The 24,936-nt window shown below is 45.8% G+C and overlaps 1 protein-coding gene across 4 annotated transcripts in view; it reads left to right on the top strand.

Moving 5' to 3' along the window:
• The first annotated feature begins 3,440 nt into the window (after positions 1-3,440).
• The window catches only part of LOC147445262 (uncharacterized), a 36,576-nt gene continuing 15,080 nt past the window's right edge, over positions 3,441-24,936 (top strand). The window contains exon 1 of one of the 4 annotated variants that reach the window (XM_086524815.1): positions 3,441-3,598. Coding sequence is in view for 2 of the 4 variants with exons in the window: in XM_086524813.1 (XP_086380939.1) it covers positions 5,657-5,839 (183 nt within the window). In the remaining 2 variants the exon portion in view is untranslated. The other 3 variants (XM_086524816.1, XM_086524814.1, XM_086524813.1) reach the window with 3 other exon arrangements.

Here is a 24,936-nt window from a genome sequence, read left to right as displayed (position 1 = left end):
AGATTCTCTTCTCTACTCTCTTAGGCTATGGTTATTTGCTGTGTACTCTCTAATCTAGTCTCCATCTCTTACACATCTCTTACACTCTCTTACAAGCATGACTATGTCAATTTTATGTTTACTGTGTGTGTGTGTGTGTGTGTGTGTGTGTGTGTGTGTGTGTCATAGTCTAGGTGTGAGTGTGTGTGCTTGAAAATTGGAAGAAGAGGTGGACAGGTTGATGGTGATTGCTTGGAAGCTTGTGTTGAATATTTTAAGCGGTCGATCTCCCCCTCTTCTCCCAATAGACCAACAGAAAGTCTCAAGATTGGGCCAACACCTAAATTATCTCTGAGGTATTGTGGACCTTTTAAGATACTCAAGCGAGTTGGTGATATGGCTTACAAACTCTCATTGACCAATAAATTTGGTTGATTTCATTGAACTTCCAACCCAACCACATGAACCTGAGCGTATTCTCGACTATCATGATCTATGTATGCGTCAGTATGTACATCGACAAGCATTAGTCAAGTGGAAAGACGGATTTGAAGAAGGTGCCACTTGGAAAGACATTAGTGCTCTTAAGAAGAGAATTCCCACTTTTGTTTTTGAGGACAAAAACACTTCTCCAAGGGGGAGTAATGTTAGGCCAAGAGAGCAGAGGCCAGGGGCCAGTCTAAATGGAGCTCATGAGTGCCTATATAACGGGCATTGGTTTTGCAAAGAGTCATAGTTCAGGCTTTCTCTGGTCTCAAAAAGGCCTTTCATGTATACCAAATTCACCATAACTATGAAATTTAAATTCAGATGTGATTTGTGAAAGGCCTCTCTCTCTCTCTCTCTCTCTCTCTCACACACACACACACACACACACACACACACACACACACACACACACACACACACACACACACACACACACACACACACACACACACACACACACACAAGGTGTTGAGTTCAAGTACGATCAGGTAGATCTTTGACTCTCTTGGAATTGTAGATCTTTGAGTCTCTTTGGATTGTTCCTACAGGCTACAACATTAAAACCTCTCTCTCTCTCTCTCTCTCTCTCTCTCCCCCCCCCCAACCCTAAGTTCTAACCTAGTAGCCCTCAAATTAGAAGGTTTTGAAGCAATAGTTATATGCCCTTTCAACATGGGTGCCCCAATAGTTAAAAAAGAAAAAATATGGGGTTCCTTGCAAATGCCCCATACTCTCTCTCTCTCTCTCTCTCTCTCGCGCGCGTATTTTTCAATGGTAAGGCTTGCCAGGTGGACAAAAGGGAAGGGGATCTCTCTCTCTCTCTCTCTCTCTCTCTCTCTCTCTCTCTCTCTCTCTCTCTCTCTCTTCAACGAGTAGGTTGTTGGCAATGGTAGCGCCTTCACCCCCCCCTCTCTCTCTCTCACGCTCCTATATTCTCTTCACCGAGTAGGTTGCTGGCAATGCTAGCGCCTTCACCCCTCTCTCTCTCTTCTCTCTCACGCTCCTATATTCTCTTCAATGAGTAGGATGCTGGCAATGGTAGCGCCTTCACCCCTCTCTCTCTCTCTCACGCTCCTATATCCTCTCTCTCGCTCTCTCTCTCTCTCTCTCTCTCTCTACGTGCATGCAATGCATCCTTCTCTCTCTTTCAACCTCCTCTCGTCTTGTCCTGTCTGATCTATGTAGCATTCATGATCCAAGCAAGGCAAAGATCATGACCTTTGGAGGTAGAGGGGACTGGGTGTAGGGAGGAGGTGTGCGATCTAAGAGAAGGTGTGAGAGTAGGGAGGAGATGTGCAAGTGAGGGGAGCTGAACCTTTGGTTTGGGGGGGGGGGGGGGGGGGGGGGGTTGTGGCATCTAGCTAATTACTATATTTTATTATCATACTATCCAATATGGGCGCATGATTCAAAAAATGGCGTGACTGTATCGGGATGGCTAGCTGGAATTCGTCCGTTTAAGTCGAGAGTTCGATTCCAGAGCTGCGTGATAATTTTGCTTCATCCGCACGCTGGTATGAGGACAAAGGTATAAGGGAGCCAATATGGTGAATATGAATATATGAGAGAACAAAAAGGGAATTTCTTGTAATTTTATTACCATATAGGGTATGGGGCCCAATAATGGGATGGAGTCCAATGTGTGGACACCCCACCCCGCAAAAGTTGACTATACGCGAGACCACTTTATGACAACAATGGCAAGAGTTATCACGACTAGCCCAATTGAAGTTGAGTCTAGACCGTCGGATGCATGTTCAATTCGTGCCGATAGTTTATCCTTGTAAATAGTTTGTGGTTGTTTCGCTATCGGCCCTGCTTTTTGGTACATGAGATCGCACAAACCCTACTTGACCTCGGCTTGTAAATATCATTTGCACCGGGCTTTATGCTGTAGGTAGGTCTACACTAAAGCTATCAATTGTGCCCCTCCTCGCCCAAAATGGAGCAATACATACAAATTCCGTTCGACACCACCTTAAAGGTTGTTAATATGACCCTTTCGCCCTAGCCAATATGGGTGAATATGAATATATGAGAGAAGAAAAGGGGAGTTTCTTTAAGGCTTTCAAACTCAAAAGTGCTTTTAATTTGAGGGTTGTAGGTTAACCCCTACCACGAGGTGGGATGGATGGGATCAATGGTCCCCGTGCAATGGGAGCCTCGTCACTTAATCTCGTGCGTAGATCTATAAAAATTAATTTCAAGACAAAAATTGAACTCGAGATCCCCTTATTAAAACTAATCTCGGGATCATGAGTTTAATTTTTATCCTAAGATTAGAATTTTTATAATTATAACCACATGGCCCCGCATCTAAACAAGATATGCACGCGGACGTAATGGTTAGGGAGTTGGGCTCACCCCATTGATAAGGGTTCAAATTGTGGGTGCAAGGCGTCTTGAGATTAGTTTTCCTTGCACTAATCTCGACATCCCGAGATTAGTTTTTACCACACGACGACTGAGGTCCACCACGCCCCCTAGATGCATCCTCCATCATCGATCTCATCTAGCCCCCGTGGTAGATAGAGATGAGGGCTGCAACCCCTCATAACTAATTGACACTGACCTCCCCAATAGGGATCAATGGTCCTTATCAAAAGGTGTCCGACGATGTTCATCTACGACGTTGGATTGCGGATGTGATCAATTGTGATGACAACGTGATCATCATATGATGTGATCACAATGTGTTTTTTCTATAATCACACAGTGATTGCCATGTGATCTAGACAAGTTGTGTGATCCATAGAAACGTCAAAATTTGGGCTTTTCTTTATATATCTTATTTATGCACCTCCTTTCAAGTTGCGACGAATATTTTAGTGGTAAGGCATTGGGTCAAGAAGCTCGAGGTGATGAGTTCGAACTTCGCGCCCCATCCACGTGTCTTTCCGAGGCCCATAAGATTCTGTAGAATCTTTAATTATTCTCCTTATCGATCGGGCGCCCTGGATGGAGCTTGCATGCCAACCCTTGATCCCAAGTGGGAAAAGGGTGTCAATTAGTCTCGTGGGCTGTAACCTAGAGACTTGGTGAATCACACACAAAAAGTACGGATGGCTCTCTCAACCCCCACCTTCAATTTCGTTCCGTGAAGTACACTTCTGCAGAGGATCTGCTGCAGGTCAGCTGCTCCTTCTCTGGTCGTTTTGTTGGTTGGAGGGACCTTACTGGACTGTCCTTTGTTACGTGCTGCATACCCGCCAATAACACAGTTTCTTGATCATTATAATTCTATTCTGGAACGACAAGATCTACAGTAGTTCTTCGGTTTCTTGAATTGAAACAAAATCTTCATTGTCCTTACCTTGCTATCTTTCATTTTGATTTAAATCGGATGAATTGCGGCCTGTGCAAGCTTACATGGGCTACTACATGTGACGAGATGTTGGTAGCAGTTTTTCAGCTGTTTCCTTAACCTATTTGTGAGCTGGGTAGCACTTGTTCTTCTCATTTTCACTTGTTTTAGCAGGTAAGCATGATGCACATGCTTTTGGCACCATTCTTTTATGTAAACCTTTGACTTTTCATTTTTGCGCTGACAGTCGACTTCGTTCATTTGATTACTGTAGCTCATACCAGCAGTCCCTTTTCTCGCTTCTCTAGCATTCAAAGTATCTTTTATTCATGACATTTTTCCAACACACATGGGCATGTAACCATTTGACAAACATTTGATGTGCATGAACTTTGGATACGAGATGTGTGAGAAGGAACGTGGTTGACATACCCAAATCAAATTTTTTCAAGTTTCTCTTAGGGAGGCCTAAGGAAAGCATTAAGCATGAGAATTGTAAAAGAGAGGCTTCATTTTTCTTTAATGTCAAGCCTTGGTATCATTTTTTTTTTTTGAGAAAGAATTTGGTTGGCTTCTCTAGAGAAACACTTTCTCGGAGGGTGTAACACACGATTTTTGAGACAAGCAAGATTGCGTTTCTTCTTGAGTTGAACCAAAGAGTTTTGAGGGGCTTCTTCTTCTTTATCTTCTTGTGACACACAATGATTATTGTACCCCATCGGCTTCGGTGTTTTTTAATTAAGCTCTTAATTTATCTTTCGGGTTTCTTTGTTTTGTCTTTGGAGATCTGCACTTCTACATATGACATTATTGAATAGAAAAATTCTGAAAGGTGGATCTACCCCATGGTCTCTCGGTGATTTTTAATTAAGGTCTTGATTTTTCTTTCATGTTTCTTTTTTTGTCTATGGTGATCCCGAGCTTTTATATATGTCATTATTGAGATAGAAAAATTCTGAAAGGATTATTCACTTTTTACATTGCTACTAGTCAACCTAGTTGTAACCAGGTTGGACATTAAGAGGACAAACAATTGTATAATTTCAAAGACAAAGTTGAAAGGCAATGGAGCCAAGTCTGAGAATGGTTGGCCCCTCTCTCAAAACTTTTGTTTATTCATGGGAGAAATTAGAATGTTATTCAGTATCACGGGAAATACAATGCCAAACTTCCATATGGATGCAAGTTGAAACTCAACATGTCTGACCCCTTTATAGGCAGGGACGAGTGGTAGGCTAGGAATGCTCTTTTCATTTGTGTCGGTCATTTGTTGGTCTTCTTAGGCAACTGACTGGCGGTTGATGGTGGTTCTGGGGGTTTGATCAACCCCGTGTGACATCTCTACTGTTTTTGTCCCCTCTCTCTCTCTCTCTCTCACACACACACACACACACACACACACACACACACACACTTCTGCACTTGCAATCTCACACAATACATGTATGAAAGATATTAAATTTCAATGCATAATGTATATGTCAAATGAACCATGAAAGTGTGCACTATGACACGGGACACATGTAGATGATCGAAGGTCGGTTCAAAAATGTCTTTTGGCATTTGGTAATCGATTGTAGATAATATTGATAACTGTACTTTGAGTTTGTATGTCACCAAGGGATAGAGTGAGTCCTCTTTTTAGTTCAAGTGTTGTGGCTTCCAAGTTCATTCGTGTGTTTATTGTCGATTCATTGCCTCATTAGTGACTTGTTGGTTACAGTGGTGTTAGAGCACCAATCAACTCTTTTTCTGCGGAGGATCCGATCCGACTTTTAAGCGGAACTACAAAGTTTGAAGATTGAGAATATTAAGATAAAGTAGCAAAGGAAGCTGGGGAAGAAGCTGAAGAAGGAGTAGCCGATTGTGAAGACGTTTTGTACGATGAGTTTTAGCGAGAGGATGCTCAACGCGAGGAACCTACAGGGGAGGGTATTTCCGCCACGTAACCTGACCGAGAGAGAGATCTTACTCTTGCCGAAGACGAGGAAGAAGCTCAAGAAGAAGTATCATGAAGAAGTTTTGTATGGGGAGGTTGGGTTTGCCGGCCGACGACGACAATTAAAGGTGTAGATTTATAAGGATGACTTTTTACTTTTTCCTTGTGATGTGTCACAAAGTGATGATGTGGCATGGCCTAAAGGATGGAAACCGGCATAGGCTAAAGGATAGAAAACGGCCGAAGGGTCTAAACCCTAGTGAAAAGAAGCAAAAGAAGTTGTACCAACTTATAGGTTCCTTCGGTGTGCCCAAAGGGGTTAGTTTTAAAAACCTAACCCTCCCAAACATATGGAACTTGATTGAGGGGCCTAAATTTTCAGAAAAATAAAGCTAACACCCAAACTAGCGTAGAGGTGCTGATGTGGCAGTTGGTACGGATTTCCGCGATTTGCGGCGAAATTTACGGACAGGTTGTTGATGTGACAACATGTGTCTTGCTTTTGGAGCTAGGAGCTTTTAGAGGTGTAGCTTTTCATGTATTGCTTTTGAGTTTGGCCAAGGGCCTTAACAAGTGTGCCCAGGGCCTCTCTTCTACTCCGATTAGCTTGGGAGCACTGAGAGAAAGGGGACCCTCAGACATTGTACTTTGCGAAGTATAATAATAAAGAAGTACCGAGAAGAGACGCCTGTCTTTGGGGCTATTGCGTTTGGGTGTAGAACTACGCCATGTCGTGTCCACTCTCCTTTTCACTCTCTCTCTCTCTTTATTTAAGTTTTGCACAGTTTGCAGTTTCTCACGTGTTGCAATAGATCTTTGGCTTGGAATGTCGACTGCCCAAGTCTATTAGAGTGGTATCAGAGCTCAGACGATTCTTCTACAATTGATCTGATCCCTTTTTCGCTACATGGATTCCGACAATGAACTTGACAGGGAGGAAATTGTTCTACCTACTCGCATGAGTGAGGAAACCAACCAAGGTTCTAGCAGGAGTCCATCCGTTTCTGAGTACTCGAGAGCATGGCCCTCTTCCTCAAAGTGACCTTGACAGGATGTAAGCCCAATGTCAGTTAGAGGTTGAGATATGTGCCAACCAGATGCTCAAATACGCAAAGGATGCAGATTTCTGAAGAATTACCCACTTGACGAGATCCATTCGGGATAAGAGGGGGCCATTCAATGTCCTCTTATGAAACAAAAATCCAAGCCGAGTGCAGACAAGCGAAAGTTGTACTCCCAGGATGAGTTTGACAATGCGGTAGAGCAACAGGTCAACAAAGTCATGAAGTCTTCGAACAGGTATTGAAAGAAAAGTCGTGCAGCTGATTACCTCGTCTACCTAGGCCGGAAACTACATTCGAAGCAATTAGTAGAACCAAGAAGCGTGCACGCTTTGCGGATGATCCCAATTCATCTTCGCCTTCAAACAACTCTGAGAGTTTCTCTTTTTCCAACTCCGGTGGGGAGGACGGGAAGCACCGGAAGCGGAGAAAGACTTGAAAGAGCAAGAAGGTGTTATTTTGAATCCGATCCCTTCCGGGGGAAATGACATAATTCTCCCCAAGCGAAGCCAGATGAGCTACAAGAGCGCCCAAGTGCCATTCCCCCCCGAGGGGGGTCAACTTCACCTAAAAGGGGTTGGGAGGTGCAAATGGGAGACACCACCAACCTCAGCAGATGCCACCTGTGAGCTGACGCCCTTCCAAGCGGGTATGGCATTTCCTAGGGGAGAACCGTCGGGTTTCAAAGGCAGTTTAGTGAGGTGAGCGATAAGTTACCTGGAGGAGGCAACTCCAAAGGGAAGACCGAAGCAAGTTCCGCAGTACCTGGGCCTCTGAACAGAGGTACTTGGTCGCTGTCACGCCCAAATCCAAGTGGCGAAGTGGGTCTCTCAAGGGATTAGTCATGGCCCTAAGAGTGTAGATAATTCTGAACTCGTAGTCCAGAGGAAACTATGACAAAAGCGTCTGCCTTCAGTTTCTGGGAGCATAATCCTGGTCGTTCTTCTTGTATACTTTTTTTTGGTGTATGAGGGGAGCGGCCGGGTGTGCCCTACCCGACTCCGAAAACAAAACAAAACAAAAAAAAATTGCAAGAAGAAGAGGAGTCGACAAACCAAGAAGTGCAGGTCCCGTAAAGGATCTCCGAAGCATAGAAAGCATTCTGACACGTCGTCTTCAGGAAACTTTGATTCGGACGAGTCAATGTTTGGAAAAAGGCGGAGAAACGGTCATCAATTTAATCAATTTGACCTGCTTGAGAAGAAGGGGGGGAAGACAATGGACTTTCAAGAGGAGTGTGGGCAAGCACTTAAATTCGACACCTTTTCGGGATATAAAGACACCCATAGAGCTCTTGATTTTATACATAAGTTTGACATCGTTTTCTTTTTCCGAGCATTCTGAAGTACAAGGAACATCTTCTTATCTGGAAGAAAATGCCCAAACTTGGTGGTCGACCCTACTTTTGCAAAAGGAAGCACCCACGTGATAAAATTTGAACGTGTTTTCACCTTTGCATGGCTCACCGAAGAAAATGAAGAGGATGTTATCACAGCCTAGAATCATCTTAGGATGACCAAGGAAGACATCTTGGACGATTATTGTTGAAGTTTTGGGATACTTTTCTACCGGTCTCTTCCTGCAAGAAAATTACCTTCAAGCAACAATTGCTTATGGGTCACGCCAAGCAGCGATTCTGTATGCATGTCGACACACTGACCTACCCGACGCACATGCAAGTGTCCTCTCAAAGGGGGCCAAACTAATCCAATGTTAACAAGAAGAAGGGGAAGCAATAAAAGAAGAAACCAACCAGCCCTAGGCTATTAGCCAAGTAGCGAGTTGAGTACTATAGAGAGTGCAAATGCTATGAATGTGGGGAACAAGGGCACGTTCTTGCCAAGTGTCCTAACAAATCGTCCAATGATTAGGCCGAGGACAAGCTAGAGAGTTCCAAAGCGGCAGAGAAGCAAGCAAAGAAAGGGAAGACAAAGGCAAGACTGGTTCTAGACTTTGTGGGGATCGACCTAGAACAGATTGATGTGAGTATGGAGCTATGCAGAGCTTGGGGCTAAGTACGAGATTAGAAAGTCCTTATCTTCCTCGACGGAGGAGCCAAGGCCAACTTCATCTTGACTGAATTGGCGGCTCGACTTGGAATCACGCCAGAGGAAATGGGACCACCAATGGAGGTAGTTCTAGTGGCACCATGATTGGATGTTGCCATTACACTTGTTGTCACAAACTTGGGGACCCCAAGTCGAGAATCTGGCACGACACACGAGAGAATCATTGAAAATACTTCACAACTTTATCACGCTTTAAAATTGAGTCGACATGTCATGGCGTAGTTTTGTGCCCAGAGGTATGGGCCTCAAAAGCTGGTGCCCCTTTCGGTATTTATTTATTATATTAATGCTTGAGCAAAGTACAACACCCGCGGGCCCTCTGCTCTCAGACTCTGCATCCAGATGCCCTGGAGAGTGAGGCCCGTTGGGCCTATTCATTTTTACAAGGGATGCCCCAAAAGTAGAGCCCGAAAAGCTTCTAACTCAAAAGCAAAATAGTCCCAAAAGCAACTGGTCCCAAAAACTGCCAAAAGCAGTCAGGGCAATTTGTGGAAATCTGTCACAAAGTGATGACGTGGCTACCGAGAGCAGATACTGCCAGAAACCCTAATTCCTGCAAACCCTAATTTCTTCCAAAAGCCCTAATTTGCAGAAACCCTAATTCTTGGAAACCCTAACCCTAACTGCTGGCTGAAACCCTAAATGTGGTGGAAACCCTAATTTTGGCGGCTGAAATGCCAAGTGGCAAGCAATATGGATTTCCGAAAAATGCGGCGGACTTTACGGGCTGAAAATTCAGCTTTTGAGCGACGCTACTTTGTTGCTTTTCTCCACGCATGATGTGGTGAGAGAGAGAGAGAGATACCTGCTTTATTTTAATGGAATACCCAAGAGGGCTTGTGAGAGAATCTTTACTTTTGAACTGGAAGCTTTTGGGGCTCTGCTTTTGGGCATCCCTTGTAATCTTTAAATACGTGGTTTAGGGCTCACTCTGCAGAGCATCTGGACGCAGAGTCTGAGAGTGAAACCCTAACCGCTCTCTTGTACTTTGACATTGATTAATACATAAAGAAATACCGAAAGGGGCGCCAATCTTTGGGGCCAATATCTCTAGGCACGGAACTCCGCCAGGCCAGTGCAAATCTATTGTGATCTGTGAATTGTTTTGAAGTGGTTATTTGGTGTTGTGGTGATTGATTCTTGACTTGGAGTGTCCAAGTCTGTTACAGTGGTATCAGAGCCGGTTTAGGGACAGCCTTTCGGACTACTTTTGGGTTATTTGAGTTTTTGGTGATACCTTTTGGCTTAACCAACTCTTGCGACATTTAACCGGATGATGGATAGGATTTTTCGAGAGTACAGGCTATTTGTTGCCACTTTCTTTGACGACATCATTGTTTTCTCCAAGAATGAGGCATAACACAAAGATCATCTGCTTCAGGTCTTTCAGGCATTACGAGATCACAAGTTAGTGATTAATGCAAAGAAAAGTGAATTTTTCCTACCAGAGATACACTTTTTGGGACACATTGTCTCAGCAGCAGGAGTGAGTGCAAATGGATCCGGCCAAGATAGAGACTATACGTGATTGGCCCGATTTGAAGAATGTTTATGAAGTTAGAAGCTTCTTGGGACTGTGTTCGTACTACAGGCGGTCCATACAAAAGTTTGTAGAGGTTGCTTCTCCTTTGTATATCTTGACACAGAAAGGAGTCCCTTTCTCGTGGGGACCCACGGAGGTGACTGCCTTTCAGACATTGAAAGAGAAATTGACTACGGGACTAGTTTTGACTTTGCCGGATTTGTAGAAGTCATTTGAAGTATATTGTGATGCTTGTGGTCGTAGTCTGGGTGCGGTCTTAATGCAAGAAGGCCATGTCATTGCTTACGAGAGGCGATTGTTCTCAAGGTCGGAGATGACAACACAGATTTATGAGAAAGAGCTTTTGGCGGTTATCCATGCTCTTACTTAGTGGCGGCATTACCTACTCGGAGCGGATTTTATTGTCTTTACAGACCATCAGAGTTTGCGCTACTTCTTGTCACAGAAGCAGCTTTCGGAAAAGCATATGCGGTGGGCGAACATCTTGTCACAGTTTCACTTCCAGATTGTCCATGTGCAGGGACAGAAGAATGTGGTGGCAGATGCTTTGTCTCGAAAACCGTTGGTTCTGGCTATTTCTGCGATACATCATAGGAGAGGCGATTGTTCTCAAGGCCGGAGATGACAACACAGATTTATGAGAGAGAGTTTTTGGCGGTTATCCATGCTCTTACTCAGTGGCGGCATTACATACTCGGAGCGGATTTTATTGTCTTTACAGACCATCAGAGTTTGCGGTACTTCTTGTCACAAAAGCAGCTTTCAGAAAAGCATATGCGGTGGGCGAACATCTTGTCACAGTTTCACTTCCAGATTGTCCATGTGCAGGGACAAAAGAATGTGGTGGCAGATGCTTTGTCTCGAAAACCGTTGGTTCTGGCTATTTCTGCGATACATCATAGGAGCTTCGAGGATATGGTCGACCAGTATGCCACAGATACAGATTTTGCAGACATTTTCACACGGATACGGGATGGGGAGACAGTAGTAGGATACTCCATTCGGGAAGGCTACTTGATGAGAAAAACCATGTTGTGCGTTACACAGCCGTTGAGGGAAAAGGTTATGACTGAATGCCACTGTCCACCTTTTACGGGTCACCGCGGCATTGCTATCACCATGAAAGGGGTAGAGAGATACTTCTTTTGGCCGAGACTCAAAAAGGATGTGGAAGAGTTTGTGCACAATTGCTTAGTATGCCAGAAGGTCAAGTTTGACAGGCATAAGGCACAGGGATTGTTACAACCTTTACCCATACCCACTCGCCCCTGGGAAAGTATTGCAATGGATTTCATTTTTGATCTCCCGAGAACACATAGTGGTCACGATGGTATTTGGACTGTTATTGACAGATTTAGCAAACTGGCTCATTCATAGTTACAGGGGACGGGGGGGACGGGCCCTAGGGCCGGGGAACGGCCGTAACCGGGCCGGGAACGGCTGGGAACGCTGAGGGACGGACGGAAAACGGGCCGGACGGGCGGGTCGCAGGGGGGACGGACCGAGGACGGCCGGGGCCGGATCGGGGCCGGACGGACCGGACGGGGACGGCAGGGGTCGGCCGGGGTCGGATTCAAAAAAGTGACCGTTTTTGACCGTTTGCAACGGCTCTGTGCAGCCCCAACTGCCATATTTTTTAAGCCTTGGCCCTTCGGAGGCTATAAAAGGCTCCCTTGGGCCTCTTAATACTCATAGTCTCAATGCTCAATGCTCATTCCATTTCCCTCAAGCTCAAGGCTCAAGCTCATTCCATTTCCCTCAAGCTCAAGGCTCAAGTTTGAACTTTGAAGCTCTCCTCTCCCTCTTCTACCCACTTTGAAGCTCTCCTTTACTCTCTCTCCACACAAGCTCTCCTCTAACCCTTCTAACTTCGAAGCTCTACTCTCTCGAGTCTCTCCTCCATCATGTCATCTCAAGCCAACTCCACTTCTCAAGCCGCTTCTTCTCGAAGGAGGCCCGCCGTGCAAACGTGGTAGTGGTGGGATGAAGTCGACTTTAGCTCGCGTGGCAAAGGTGGCGGTGCAAGACCATGGACGTGCAAGCTATGTCCATACAAGAGATCGGGTGGTTCAAACAAAGTGCGAGCCCATCTTCTTCATGAACCCGGTCACGAGGTGAAGTTTTGCCCTCATGTAGCTCCCGAGAAGAGGTTGGATCTTCTTGAGAAACTCACGGTGTATGAGGTTGCGGAAGCGGCCAAGAGGGGCCATTTTGTTGCCATTGATCCCTCCGCCACGGTGACACCGCGAGAGCAAAGGGAAGCCAACCTTGACGACATCTCTCGAACCTTCAAGAGCCATGGATCTACACCGTCCTCTTTCCTTCCGCATCGCCAAACCACTCTCAACGAAAATTGGAATCCTAAATTGAAGGAAGAGGTAGATAGGTCGGTTGTCCGATTCTTCTTCCACGACCACATTGCCTTCCATGCTTCGCGGTGAGTTTCCCTTGGCATATGCACATTGCAATCTTCCATTTTGTATTCATAATGGGTTATAATTTCTCGACTCTCCATACTAACGCAAAATGCTCTATTTTGTGTGGATAGGTCTCCATACTTTCGAACCATGGTTACGAAAATAGGGGAATATGGCTCCTCTTATGTGCCACCTTCATCGGAGAGGCTTCTCACCACCCTTCTTGACAAAGAGAAGCTTGCCGTGGAGCAAGCGGCCCAAGCAACAAAGGATTTGTGGGAGACCAATGGCGTCTCTCTTCTTGTAGATGGATGGAGCGACACCCGCAAGCGGTCCATCCACGGGGTGGTGGCCTACTCTCGGGGGTAGATGTACTTTGTGGAGTCACATGATGCATCCGATAGTGGCAAGGCCGCCGAGATGCTTGCTGCGGAGTGGACAAGCACCATAGAGATCACCGGCCCGGAGAATGTCCTTTGTATGGTTGCAGATGGAGAGGCGTCAAATAGGGCAGCCGGAGCTATCATTGAGGGCATGTATCCCAGCATCCATGTCACATTTTGCATGGCGCATTGCCTCAATAACCTCCTCAAGGACATAGGGAACTTGTCATGGATTTCACCCACCATTGGTGACGCCTCTCGAATTGTCTCCTTTGTGCTCAACCATCAAAAAGTGCGCCATGAATTCTCAAAGAGGAGCCAGTTGTCTTTGCTCAAATATTCAGAGATAAGATTTGCATTCAATTGGCTTATGCTAGGCCGCTTGTCTACATGTGGCGGAGCCTTAAGGGGCCTCTTTCTCAGTGATGAGTTCCAGGCCATGCCGGAGTCTACATCAGTAGTAGGATTGAAATGCCGAGAATGGGCCGACGACGCCGCTTGGTGGGAGGAGGTGAAGACTCTTGACGCCATGGTCAAGCCTATTCTACACCTACTTCGAGTGGTGGATGGCTTGCAGCCATGCATTGGCAAAGTCTACGAAGCCATGGATCGGATGATAGAGGCACTTGAGAAGCTTGTGCTTGACCCTGTTCAGTATGCGGAGATTCATGGCTTGTGTGAGTCGAGGTGGAATGGATACCACTCTCCACTTCATGCGGCAGCTTATGTGCTTGACCCTGAGTTTCAAGGAAGGCGTCAAGAGACCGACAAGGAGGTGAGCAAAGGATGGCGGCTTGCATTGGAGCGCCTTGAGCCTAGCAGTGACATTAGGCGCAAGATTAGAGACGAGCTACTCAACTACAGGCAAAAGAAGGGCTCCTATGGATGTGTAGATGCACAGCTTGATCGCAACAAGATTGGCTCGGTTTTGTGGTGGGAGGACTATGGAGGAGATGGCCCACATTTGCAGCGCTTGGCTGTTCGTGTCCTTAGCCAAGCATGTACCACTAGTTGCTTGGAGCAACTATGGAGTGTGTACAGCCACATTGCCTCTAAGAAGAGGAATCGCCTTGGCGTTCAGAGGGCCAATGATTTGGTGTTTGTGAGCGCTAACTTGCGCATGCTTGCCAAGAGCATCACACACAAGGCAGATCCTTTCACTGAGTGGGAGATGGCACAAGAGAATCCATCTATGGCCGATACTCTTTTGGAGGAGCTAGAGGAGGATTTCGAGCCTCAATGCGAGCCTCTCGAGCCGGAGCCCTCATACGTTGCTGACGACCTCGACTACGACGACGATGTGGAGATTCAGCAGGCGAGCACTTCTTGAGTTTGATGATCATTGATCACTCGACTCTCGAGTCTAGACTCTTGAGTCTACGACTCTATCTACTACATAGCCCTTTGTACTTTTTGTTATCCTTGAGGCCTCAGGCTTGTCCCAAGTCCTTTAGGCTTTTTGACTCTTGAGCCCTTGTGGCATGCACTTCTCATTTTGTATCCATCGATCATCGATGTTTTATTAGCACATTTCAGCCTATATGACTTGTGTTCTTTGGTCTATTTAGTGTAAATTTATGGTCAAAGTGATGCTCTATGTGTGTGGCATGTGTGTAGGTCAAAAAATGCCAAAAAAACTCTCTTTTTTTTTGCCGTTCCGACCCCCGTCCCCGTTTCCTGACTTTTGCCGTCCCGACCCCGTTCCCGACCCCGACCCGCCGTCCCATGTAACTATGGGCTTATTTCATTCCAGTGAGAAAACAGTCAAGCCGGATCATTTAGCAAGATTGTTTGTGGCCCTGATCTTCAGATTACATGGCATGCCTAAGACGATTGTCTCCGACAGAGACCCCAGATTTACGAGTTTGTTTTGGAAGGCAATTTGGGAGAACATTGGCACGCGGTCGCAGTTCTTGTCATCGTTCCACCTGCAGACTGATGGGCAATCTGAGATTGCAAATTCAGTGGTTCTAGATTTATTGAAGTCTTATATCTCAGATCAGAAGACTCAATGAAAAAAGTACTTCCCTTTGGTGGAATTTGCCTACAATAACACGATACACTCTTCGACGGGGAAGGCGCCATTTGAGATTGTTGAAGGTGCTGCGAAGGTTCCACCCTTCCAAAGCACGCAAGATAAGATTTTTGAAGTGGATGAATATACGCGAGATTTGGATACGACTTTTGCCAAGGTTCGCGAGACTTTGTAGAAGTCTCAAGAGCGACAGAAAAAGGCAGCGGATCGCCATCGGCGCGACTTGAAATTGAAGGAGGATGAATGGGTGCTCTTACGTTTTGAGAAGGCACGCCTCAGAAAGAAAAAGGGAAAGGAGAGGCTTTTTCCAAAGCTTAGTATGCGATATTACGGACCTTTCCAGATCACTGAAAAGATAAATGATGTCTCCTTTTGATTAAAACTGCCAGATACTTTGGAGGATTCACAATGTTTTTCATGTGAGTCTCTGGAAACCTTTTAAAGGTGATGTGCCTGATGAAGGGGAGCCTGATGAGCAACCCGAAGTGGAAGAAAACGAGGAGATCCTTGTTCCTGAACAGATTTTGGCACACAAGGATACGAAGAATAAAGGTAAAGTCCGAAGGTGGTTCTTGGTTAAGTTCAAGAACTATCTTGCGTTGGATGTGAAGTGGATGGAGGAGGAGGACCTAGCAGATACTCCTCAGATTGTGAAACTTTACCTCGATGCTTTTGGTTTAGCATAGTCTACTCCAAAAGGAACTTAGAATTCAGCTTGGCCGGAGATCTGGTGCAGTGGGATGCACAAGAGGGGAGTCACTCCGCTCCTTTGTCAACGGATGCCTTGATTTAGATACTAGAGTCACTGATGTCTCTTTGAGCTTCAGGGATATTGAAAGCTGACAGTAGTCTGCTGTATGACTTTATGAAATGGAATTCCTGATTATGATACTGATTTGTTCTTGACTTCTTTTAAGTGCAGGAACTGATAGACGAAATGACTGCAGCATTTTGGTCTGATTGATCTCGAATAGACATGGTTGCAATAGGGGTTAGTCAATCGGACATCGATGAGGTCCCGATTGGATCTAGATGCGATTGCTAGCTACATTGCCGATAGATCATGGTCTAAGATCCGAATGAATGTTGAATGTCATGTGATGTCCTTTGATGTCGTGTGATGTGACTGTCGATTTGGTACATGTGCTAGATGTGCGTTCCTAGTATGTAGGTACTAACAATCAGTGTCTGCTAAGACGGTTTATGCCTTCTATCGGTTTTGTAGGCGTGGGGGGTATGTCACAAAGTGATGACGTGGCTACTGAGAGCAGATATTGCCAAAAACCCTAATTCTTGCAAACCCTAATTTCTGCCAGAAACCCTAATTTCTGGAAACCCTAACCCTAACTACTGGCTAAAACCCTAAATGTGGTGGAAACCCTAATTTTGGCGACTGAAATGCCACGTGGCAAGCAATACGGATTTCCGGAAAATGTGGTGGACTTTACGGCTGAAAATTCAGCTTTTGAGCGACGCTACTTTGTTGCTTTTCTCCACGCATGATATGGTGTGAGAGAGAGAGAAAGATACAATGGCAGCATCTCCTAAAATTTAGGGAACTGCTATTTTGGGACCTGAAAATGTGTCCGCGTCATTACCTCCGGTATGCGGTATGACTAGGGGAACATTTTATTACTTTGCCGCGAAGTCAACTGGGCAACCGGTCAGGATATTTTTAAGCGGCGAACCCGAAACGGGAAAATGCTTGTAAATGCGCCAAGTGGCACATTTCTGTGCACTTGCCTCCTCAAGGAAGAACTGGCGCTGAATTTTAAGCTGGGAGAGGCTCATTTGCAGATTTTGTCACAGGTTAAGAGCTATGGAGTGCTTCCTTTCCCTCCTATGTATAGTGCGGTGCTAGGAGTGATGCCCTGCACGCTATGCACTACCCTCTCTCTCCCCTATGGCAGTATGTTATGCCCCTCTAGTGGGCTTCTCAATTGACCAATGTACAGTTGTGTGGGTTCATGCGCGATTGGCGAGGCAAGAGCCTCTTGCACAGGTACTGGATTAGCTAGCGGCTAATCCCCCGCAGGTACAGGTGAATTCGGAGAGGTTTCACGCCAGAAATCTCGTCCGATTCAAAGGGCAAGTAGCCCTACAGGTGCGGGAGCTCCAGGACTTGCTACGGATGCGACCGGCACGCGAAACGGAGCCCGAAACAGACCGCTGTACAGGTGATCTTGCGCATTTTTGGGGCTGAAAACAGAGAATTCAGCGTGCTGCAGATTCTCGCCAGGTTTTGCAAAGTGCCCGTATGCGTCGGGAAAGTCATTCAATGCGTGGGAATACTGACTTTGAAGGATCCTAGTACAGTTATGTTGCCGAAATCGGGCTGGAACAGTTGAAATTCAGCCGAGCTTGTGTGGGGCAGCTTGTAGGGAACCACAGCGTTTATTCCCTCTTTTTAACAATAAAGAAATACCGAAAGGGGCGCCTAAGTTAGGGGCCAATCTGGTGTCGGTCTACTCATACAGGTGCAATCTAGCAGCCTGTATCCCTCTCCCCTTTGTTGTGTCTTGAAAGTACAGGTAAAGTGGGCGACGAATTAAATGGGTGAAAGCAAATAAGGTTTAAGTCTAAAGTCTACCGCCCTTTTTGAAGTTAACAGGACGGTTTCATGGTTCCGTCGTCGGAACTAAATCACTTTTTCCCATAGAAGTGAGCCTTGGTCAGTTTGGGCTTGAAGACACAGGGAATCATAGACCAGACACAGGGAATTGCAATTATGGCAGATGATGTGACTGAAGAGGTTTTCTCTTCACAGGGTCAACAGACACATGAAGTGGGTGAGTCTTCAAAACCACCACAGACGGATGATGATATATTCAGGACCCAGTTGGCTACTGCTGTGGCTATGTTCACATAAGTAATGCAGAACCCGAGGTTTTTAGCCTTTCTGCAACCTTCTCTTCCGTCTCAGCAAGTTGGGTCACTGGATCATATTCAAAAGCCTGTTAAGGCTCGAACACAGGTGATTCATACTGCTGAGTCAATGGAAACACCTGTACACTTAACGGAGAACATGCAGTCTCCAATCCCTGTGCCTAAGGTGCAAGAATAGGTGGCTGAGATGCCAGTCTTTCAAGCTGTACCAGTTCAGCCAGCCACTTTTCAACAACCTATAGCTGGTTCTAATGGGCAGGGAAGCAACCTACAGGCTATGCAACAGGTCTTCCCACCGCCTTCAGTACACCCTGGCTATTTTGGAGGTGGATCGGTATTACAGAGCATGGTTGGTCATGCACCTGGAAATCAGTTTTACACTCCAGGAACAGTGTTCGGGGGTGCTCAAACGATGATGCCTAACCCCATGTATGGTGTCACGGGCATGCTACCATGGTTTCAAAGCACTCAGGGCCAATTTGGGATGCCACAAGCAAATTTTGGTATGGTTGGAATTACAAATCAGCAGGCAAATATTGCATTTCCAGGTCAACTTAATTGCGGTCAGGGAACACAAATGAACCCTAACAGTGTTCCCATGTTTCAGTCACTTCCATATGACAATTTAACGCCGCTGGAGAGGCCAACTCCGTACAAAGAAGGTGGCAAAGGTGTGACTTTCACGACCTTTGCAGCGTTTGATGACAGGAAGAAGGCTCTCTCATTCCTCCAGCAGTTTGACAAGGCCTATGTAGGGGGAAACTTTATAGAGGCTTCAAAGGTCCACAAGGCAGCCACTTTCTTGACAGGGAATGCGGGACAATGGTGGACAACTTTATTGCTTCAAGGGCAAGCTCCGTCCACATGGATTTACTTTAAGCAGATTTTTGCAACAGCATGGTTATCTGATGATTTCGAAGCAGATGTCATGATAGAATGGCACCAGCTTAATGCTGCCACTTGTAGAAATCTGGATGATTACAATCGGAAGTTTTGGAAAGCTCTACTTCCAGTAACTTCCTATAGGTTTGTGCCATTGACAGAACAGATTGAAAAATACTGTTGTGGCCTACCCAAAGGATTGAGAAAGTACTGTACGAAGACCAAGGTCACTACTTTGATGCAGCTCATCGAGGTAGCAAACAGTAGCAATGGTTTGCTCAAGGGAGAAGATTCTGAACTCAATACTGGCGTCAAGGAAGGATCAGCCAAGAAAAATTCAGCGAAGAAACACGTTCCCAATGAGGTTCCTAAAGGGACTCAGGAGCCAGCCAATGCAGCGAAAGGCAAAGCTACGGCTGAATCAAAAAAGGGACCAGCAAAGAAATGGAAAAGACGTTTTCCTCGCAAGTCGGAAGAGCAAAAGAAGGTCCTGAGGTCAGAGAACAAATGCTTCATCTATGAGCAGCCTGGCCACATTGCTTACAATTGTCCTACAAAGAAAAGGCCAGCTGATTCTGAAGACAAGGAGGATAGGAAAGGAAAGAAGCCCATGGCTGGTCTAGTGCCAGATATGGTGGGCGACCAACCAAATTCAGATGCAAGTGAGCTTTGCAGAGCATGGGGAAAGGTCAGGCATCAAATAGTGCTTATCTTCTTTGATCCAGGTTCCAAAGCTAACTTCATTTCCCCAGAATTGGCTTCAAAGTTGGGAATCAGACTTGAAGAGATGGGTATACAGCAGAGGTAGGTTTGGCATGTCTTGGCCATACAGAGGCTGGGACACCCATCATTGGAAAGTTGCGCCTACATATCCGTGAAGAATTTTACATCATGCCACTGGACGGATGTGATGTGTTGTTAGGTATTCCTTGGTTGTTTCGTGTACAGGGAATCATGGATGCCTACAACAAAAAGATCACTGTACAGAGCAGGGGAAAGACTCACATTCTGGATGTAAAGCTTAAAGGGGAGTCTATTCCCACTGTATCAGCTTCTGCTATTACTTCTGTAATGAAAAAGTATCTTTCTGCGTACTTGGTTTTTGCACGTGAAGTGTCAGATTGTGATGAATCAAATTTATCTATGCTAGATAAAGAAAGGTCAATGTTTTTACAACAGTATAGTGATTGTTTTTCCGATTTATTACCGTCTCAATTACTGGCAGAGAGACCCGAGGACCATGCGATAGATTTGGTGCCAGGCAATATGAAACCGGCCTGTTCAATCCAAAAAGGGCGGTAGACTTGACTTCAAACCTTGATTTAGCTTTCACCCATTATTAGTCGTTTATTTTACCTGTACTTTCAAGACACAACAAAGGGGAGAGGGATATAGGCTGCTAGATTGCACCTGTATGAGTAGACCGACACCAGATTGGCCCCTAACTTAGGCGCCCCTTTCGGTATTTCTTTATTGTTCAAAAGAGGGAATAAACGCTGTGGTTCCTTACAAGCTGCCCCGCACAAACTCGACTGAATTTCCACTGTTCCGGCCTGATTTCGGCAACATAAGTGTACTAGGACACTTCACAGTCAGTATTCCCACGCATTGAATGACTTTCCCGACGCATACGGGCACTTTGCAAAACCTGGCGGGAATCTGCAGCACGCTGAATTCTCTGTTTTCAGCCCTGAAAATGCGCCAGATCGCCTGTACAGCGGTCCCCTTACGTCCCCGAACCTCCTGGGGGTATTAGGGTCCGTTTAGGGCCAAAACCCTAAACCTGCAAAAATACACAGCAGGCAGTAATTCACTGTTTCGGGCTCCATTTCACGTGCCGGTCGCATGCGTAGCAAGTCCTCGAGCTCCCGCACCTGTAGGGCTACTTGCCCTTTGAATCGGACGAGATTTCTGGCGTGAAACCTCCCCGAATTCACATGTACTTGCGGGGGGATTAGCTGCTAGCTAATCCAGTACGTGTGCAAGAGGCTCTTGCCTCGGCAATCGCGCATGAACCCACACAACTGTACATTTGTCAAATGAAGAGCCCACTAGAGGGGCATAACATACTGCCAAAGGGGAGAGAGAGGGCAGTGCGTAGCGTGCAGGGCATCACTTCTGGCACCGCACTGTACATAGGAGGGAAAGCAAGCACTCCATAGCTCTTAACCTGTGACAAATTCTGAAAATCAGCCTCCTCTCTCATTTTAGGCGTCCCCTCTCTGCCAGGAGTAGCAGAATGCTCACAGAGTGCCACATGGCACATTTTCCGACTTTGGGCATTCCCGGCTAAAAATATCTCAACTGGTGCGTTAGTTGACTTTGCAGCAGAGCAAGAAAATGTTCCCTTTGTCATTCCGGAGGTAATGACGTCAACACATTTTCAGGTCCTAAATAGCAGTTCCCTAAATTTTAGGAGATGCTGCCATTGTATCTTTCTAGGTCATCCGACCCTCTTTGTACACTGCGGCCACATCCAGAACTCAAATGTAGTCTCTGTAGCAAAGGATTCCACTTTGGCTAGTCAATGACCCCACTTGGCTAACCATAGTCCTTGTCCAACCTTAGTGCTCTCTTGCCCTCAGGCCTGGACTCCCTTTGGACAGTTCCACACTAGCTATGCAATGCAGGGCAGTTAAATTTCCCGAGGGGTGTTTCCAAAAAGTGAAAGTAAATAGATACTAAGAAAGAAATCAACAAAAAGGATAGATAGTAGTCACACGCTGGTGACATACCCCACTCTTGAAATCTCAAACGTCCTCGTTTGCATCTATGTCGTGCATGCATATAGTCAACACTGATGCATTCAACACCTGTCGACACATGTACGACACATACATGCTCATTGTCAACCGTGGTGTATTCAACACCTTGTCGACTCATGTATTGCCTGCATGTGAACCCTGTCCCAATGACATAGTGGTAGCTTCGCACTCTGCCATTGCTTTGAGTCACTAACTTTCCAATGACAAAATAGTAGCTGCACATTTTGCCACTGTCTTATAGTACACGTTGGATCCCGTAACACTTTCGAGCATACCCAAACCGACAGTTTAAGAATGCAGTTACACATGTACTCTTCAATAGAAGCAATCACTGTATCCTTGACAAACTGATAAGAAATACTCACCTCTATAGCACTAACCAAACTTTTGGACATTCAATAAGAGCAATTGCCAAACTGACAATCTGTATAGCTCTAACATTCATGTAACAGGTATTTGATTTGAGCTCACTTTAAATACCATGTACATCATTTGTTTCAGAAGCCATTGTCACATTGACAATTCATTTAGCTTTGAAACTCAAGGGGTCAAGGTAGGTTGCAAATCGAAGGCTTCCAGGTAAAGTGATAACACAGTTGGTGACTCTGCAAGTTCACCTTCTTCAATCCACTTAGACTCAGGCAAAGCAAAAGAAAGCAACTGAAGAAGGTGAACTTGCAGAGTCACCAACTGTGTTATCACTTTACCTGGAAGCCTTCGATTTGCAACCTACCTTGACCCCTTGAGTTTCAAAGCTAAATGGATTGTCAGTGTGACAATGGCTTCTGAAACAAATGATGTACATGGTATTTAAAGTGAGCTCAAATCAAATACCTGTTACATGAATGTTAGAGCTGTACAGATTGTCAGTTTGGCAATTGCTGTTATAGAATGTCCAAAAGTTTGGTTAGTGCTATAGAAGTGAGTATTTCTTGTCAGTTTGTCAAGGATACAGTGATTGCTTCTATTGAAGAGTACATGTGTAACTGCATTCTTAAATTGTCGGTTTGGGTATGCTCGAAAGTGTTACGAGATCCAACGTGTACTATAAGACAGTGGCAAAATGTGCAGCTACCATTTTGTCATTGGAAAGTTAGTGACTCAAAGCAATGGCAGAGTGCGAAGCTACCACTATGTCATTGGGACAGGGTTCACACGCAGGCAATACATGAGTTGACGAGGTGTTGAATACACCAGGGTTGACAATGAGCATGTATGTGTCGTACATGTGTCGACAGGTGTTGAATACATCAGTGTTGACTAGGAGCATGAACGACATAGATGCAAACTAGGACGTTTGAGATTTCAAGAGGGGGGTATGTCACCTGCGTGTGACTACTATCTATCCTTTTTGTTGATTTCTTTATTATTATCTATTTACTTTCACTTTTTGGAAACACCCCTCGGGAAATCTAACTGCCCTGCATTGCATAGCTAGTGTGGAACTGTCCAGAGGGAGTCCAGGCCTGAGGTCAAGAGAGCACTAAGGCTGGACAAGGACTATGGTTAGCCAAGTGGGGTCATTGACTAGCCAAAGTTGAATCCTTTGCTACAGAGGCTACATTTCAGTTCTGGATGTAGCCGTAGTGTACAAAGAGGGTCGGATGACCCAGATAGATACAATGGCAGTATCTCCTAAAATTTAGGGAACTGCTATTTTGGGACCTGAAAATGTGTTGATGTCATTACCTCCGGAATGACAAGGGGAACATTTTCTTACTCTGCCGTGAAGTCAACTGGGCAACCGGTTGGGAGATTTTTAGGCGGCAACCCCGAAACGGGAAAATTCTTGTAAATGTGCCAAGTGGCACATTCTGGTGCACTTGCCTCATGCAACAAGAAGTAGCGCTGAATTTTAAGCTGGGAGAGGCTCATTTGCAGCTTTTGTCACAGGTTAAGAGCTATGGAGTGCTTGCTTTCCCTCTTATGCACAGTGCGGTGCCAGGAGTGATGCCCTGCACGCTACGCGCTGCCCTCTCTCTCCCCTTTGGCAGTATGTTATGCCCCTCTAGTGGGCTCTTCATTTGACCGATGTACAGTTGTGTGGGTTCATGTGCGATTGCCGAGGCAAGAGCCTCTTGCACAGGTACTGGATTAGCTAGCGGCTAATCCCCCCGCAGGTACAGGTGAATTCGGAGAGGTTTCACGCCAGGAATCTCGTCCGATTCAAAGGGCAAGTAGCCCTACAGGTGCGGGAGCTCGAGGACTTGCTAAGGATGCGACCGGCACGCGAAACGGAGCCCGAAACAGTAAATTACAGCCTGCTGTGTATTTTTGCAGGTTTAGGGTTTTGGCCCTAAACGGACCCTAGTACCCCCAGGAGGTTCGGGGACGCAAGGGGACCGCTGTACAGGTGATCTGGCGCATTTTCAGGGCTGAAAACAGAGAATTCAGCGTGCTGCAGATTCTCGCCAGGTTATGCAAAGTGCCCGTATGCATCGGGAAAGTCATTTAATGCGTGGGAATACTGACTGTGAAGGGTTCTAGAACAGTTATGTTGCCGAAATCGGGCTGGAACAGTGGAAATTCAGCCGAGTTTGTGCGGGGCAGCTTGTAGGAACCACAGCGTTTATTCCCTCTTCTGAACAATAAAGAAATACCGAAAGGGGCGCCTAAGTTAGGGGCCAATCTGGTGTCCGTCTACTCATACAGGTGCAATCTAGCAGCCTGTATCCCTCTCCCCTTTGTTGTGTCTTGAAAGTACAGGTAAAATAGACGACTAATAATGGGTGAAAGCTAAATCAAGGTTTGAAGTAAAGTCTACCGCCCTTTTTGGATTGAACAGGCCGGTTTCAGTATTCTTGTTCAATGCATGGTAGTCGATGCACATACGCCATGAGCCATCCGTTTTCTGCACCAACAACACTGGAGAATAGAATGGAGATGAACTGGGCTGAATCAGCCCCTTTTCTAACAACTCCTGTACTTGGCCCATTATCTCTTTCTGCTGAGCCGCACTAACCCTGTAGGGAGGCTTATTTGGTGGGCTACTGCCTGGCACCAAATCTATCGCATGGTCCTCGGGTCTCTCTGGCGGTAATTGAGACGGTAATGAATCGGAAAAACAGTCACTATATTGTAGTAAAAACATTGACCTTTCTCTATCTAGCACAGATAAATTTCATTCATCACAATCTGACACTTCACGTGCAAAAACCAAGTACGCAGAAAGATGCTTTTTCAT

This window comes from Adiantum capillus-veneris, chromosome 12, assembly GCF_014529385.1.
Source record: "Adiantum capillus-veneris isolate H3 chromosome 12, ASM1452938v2, whole genome shotgun sequence".
NCBI lineage: Eukaryota > Viridiplantae > Streptophyta > Polypodiopsida > Polypodiales > Pteridaceae > Adiantum > Adiantum capillus-veneris.
Note: the sequence above shows the minus strand (reverse complement) of the source record. Positions and strands in the feature narration are given on the sequence as shown.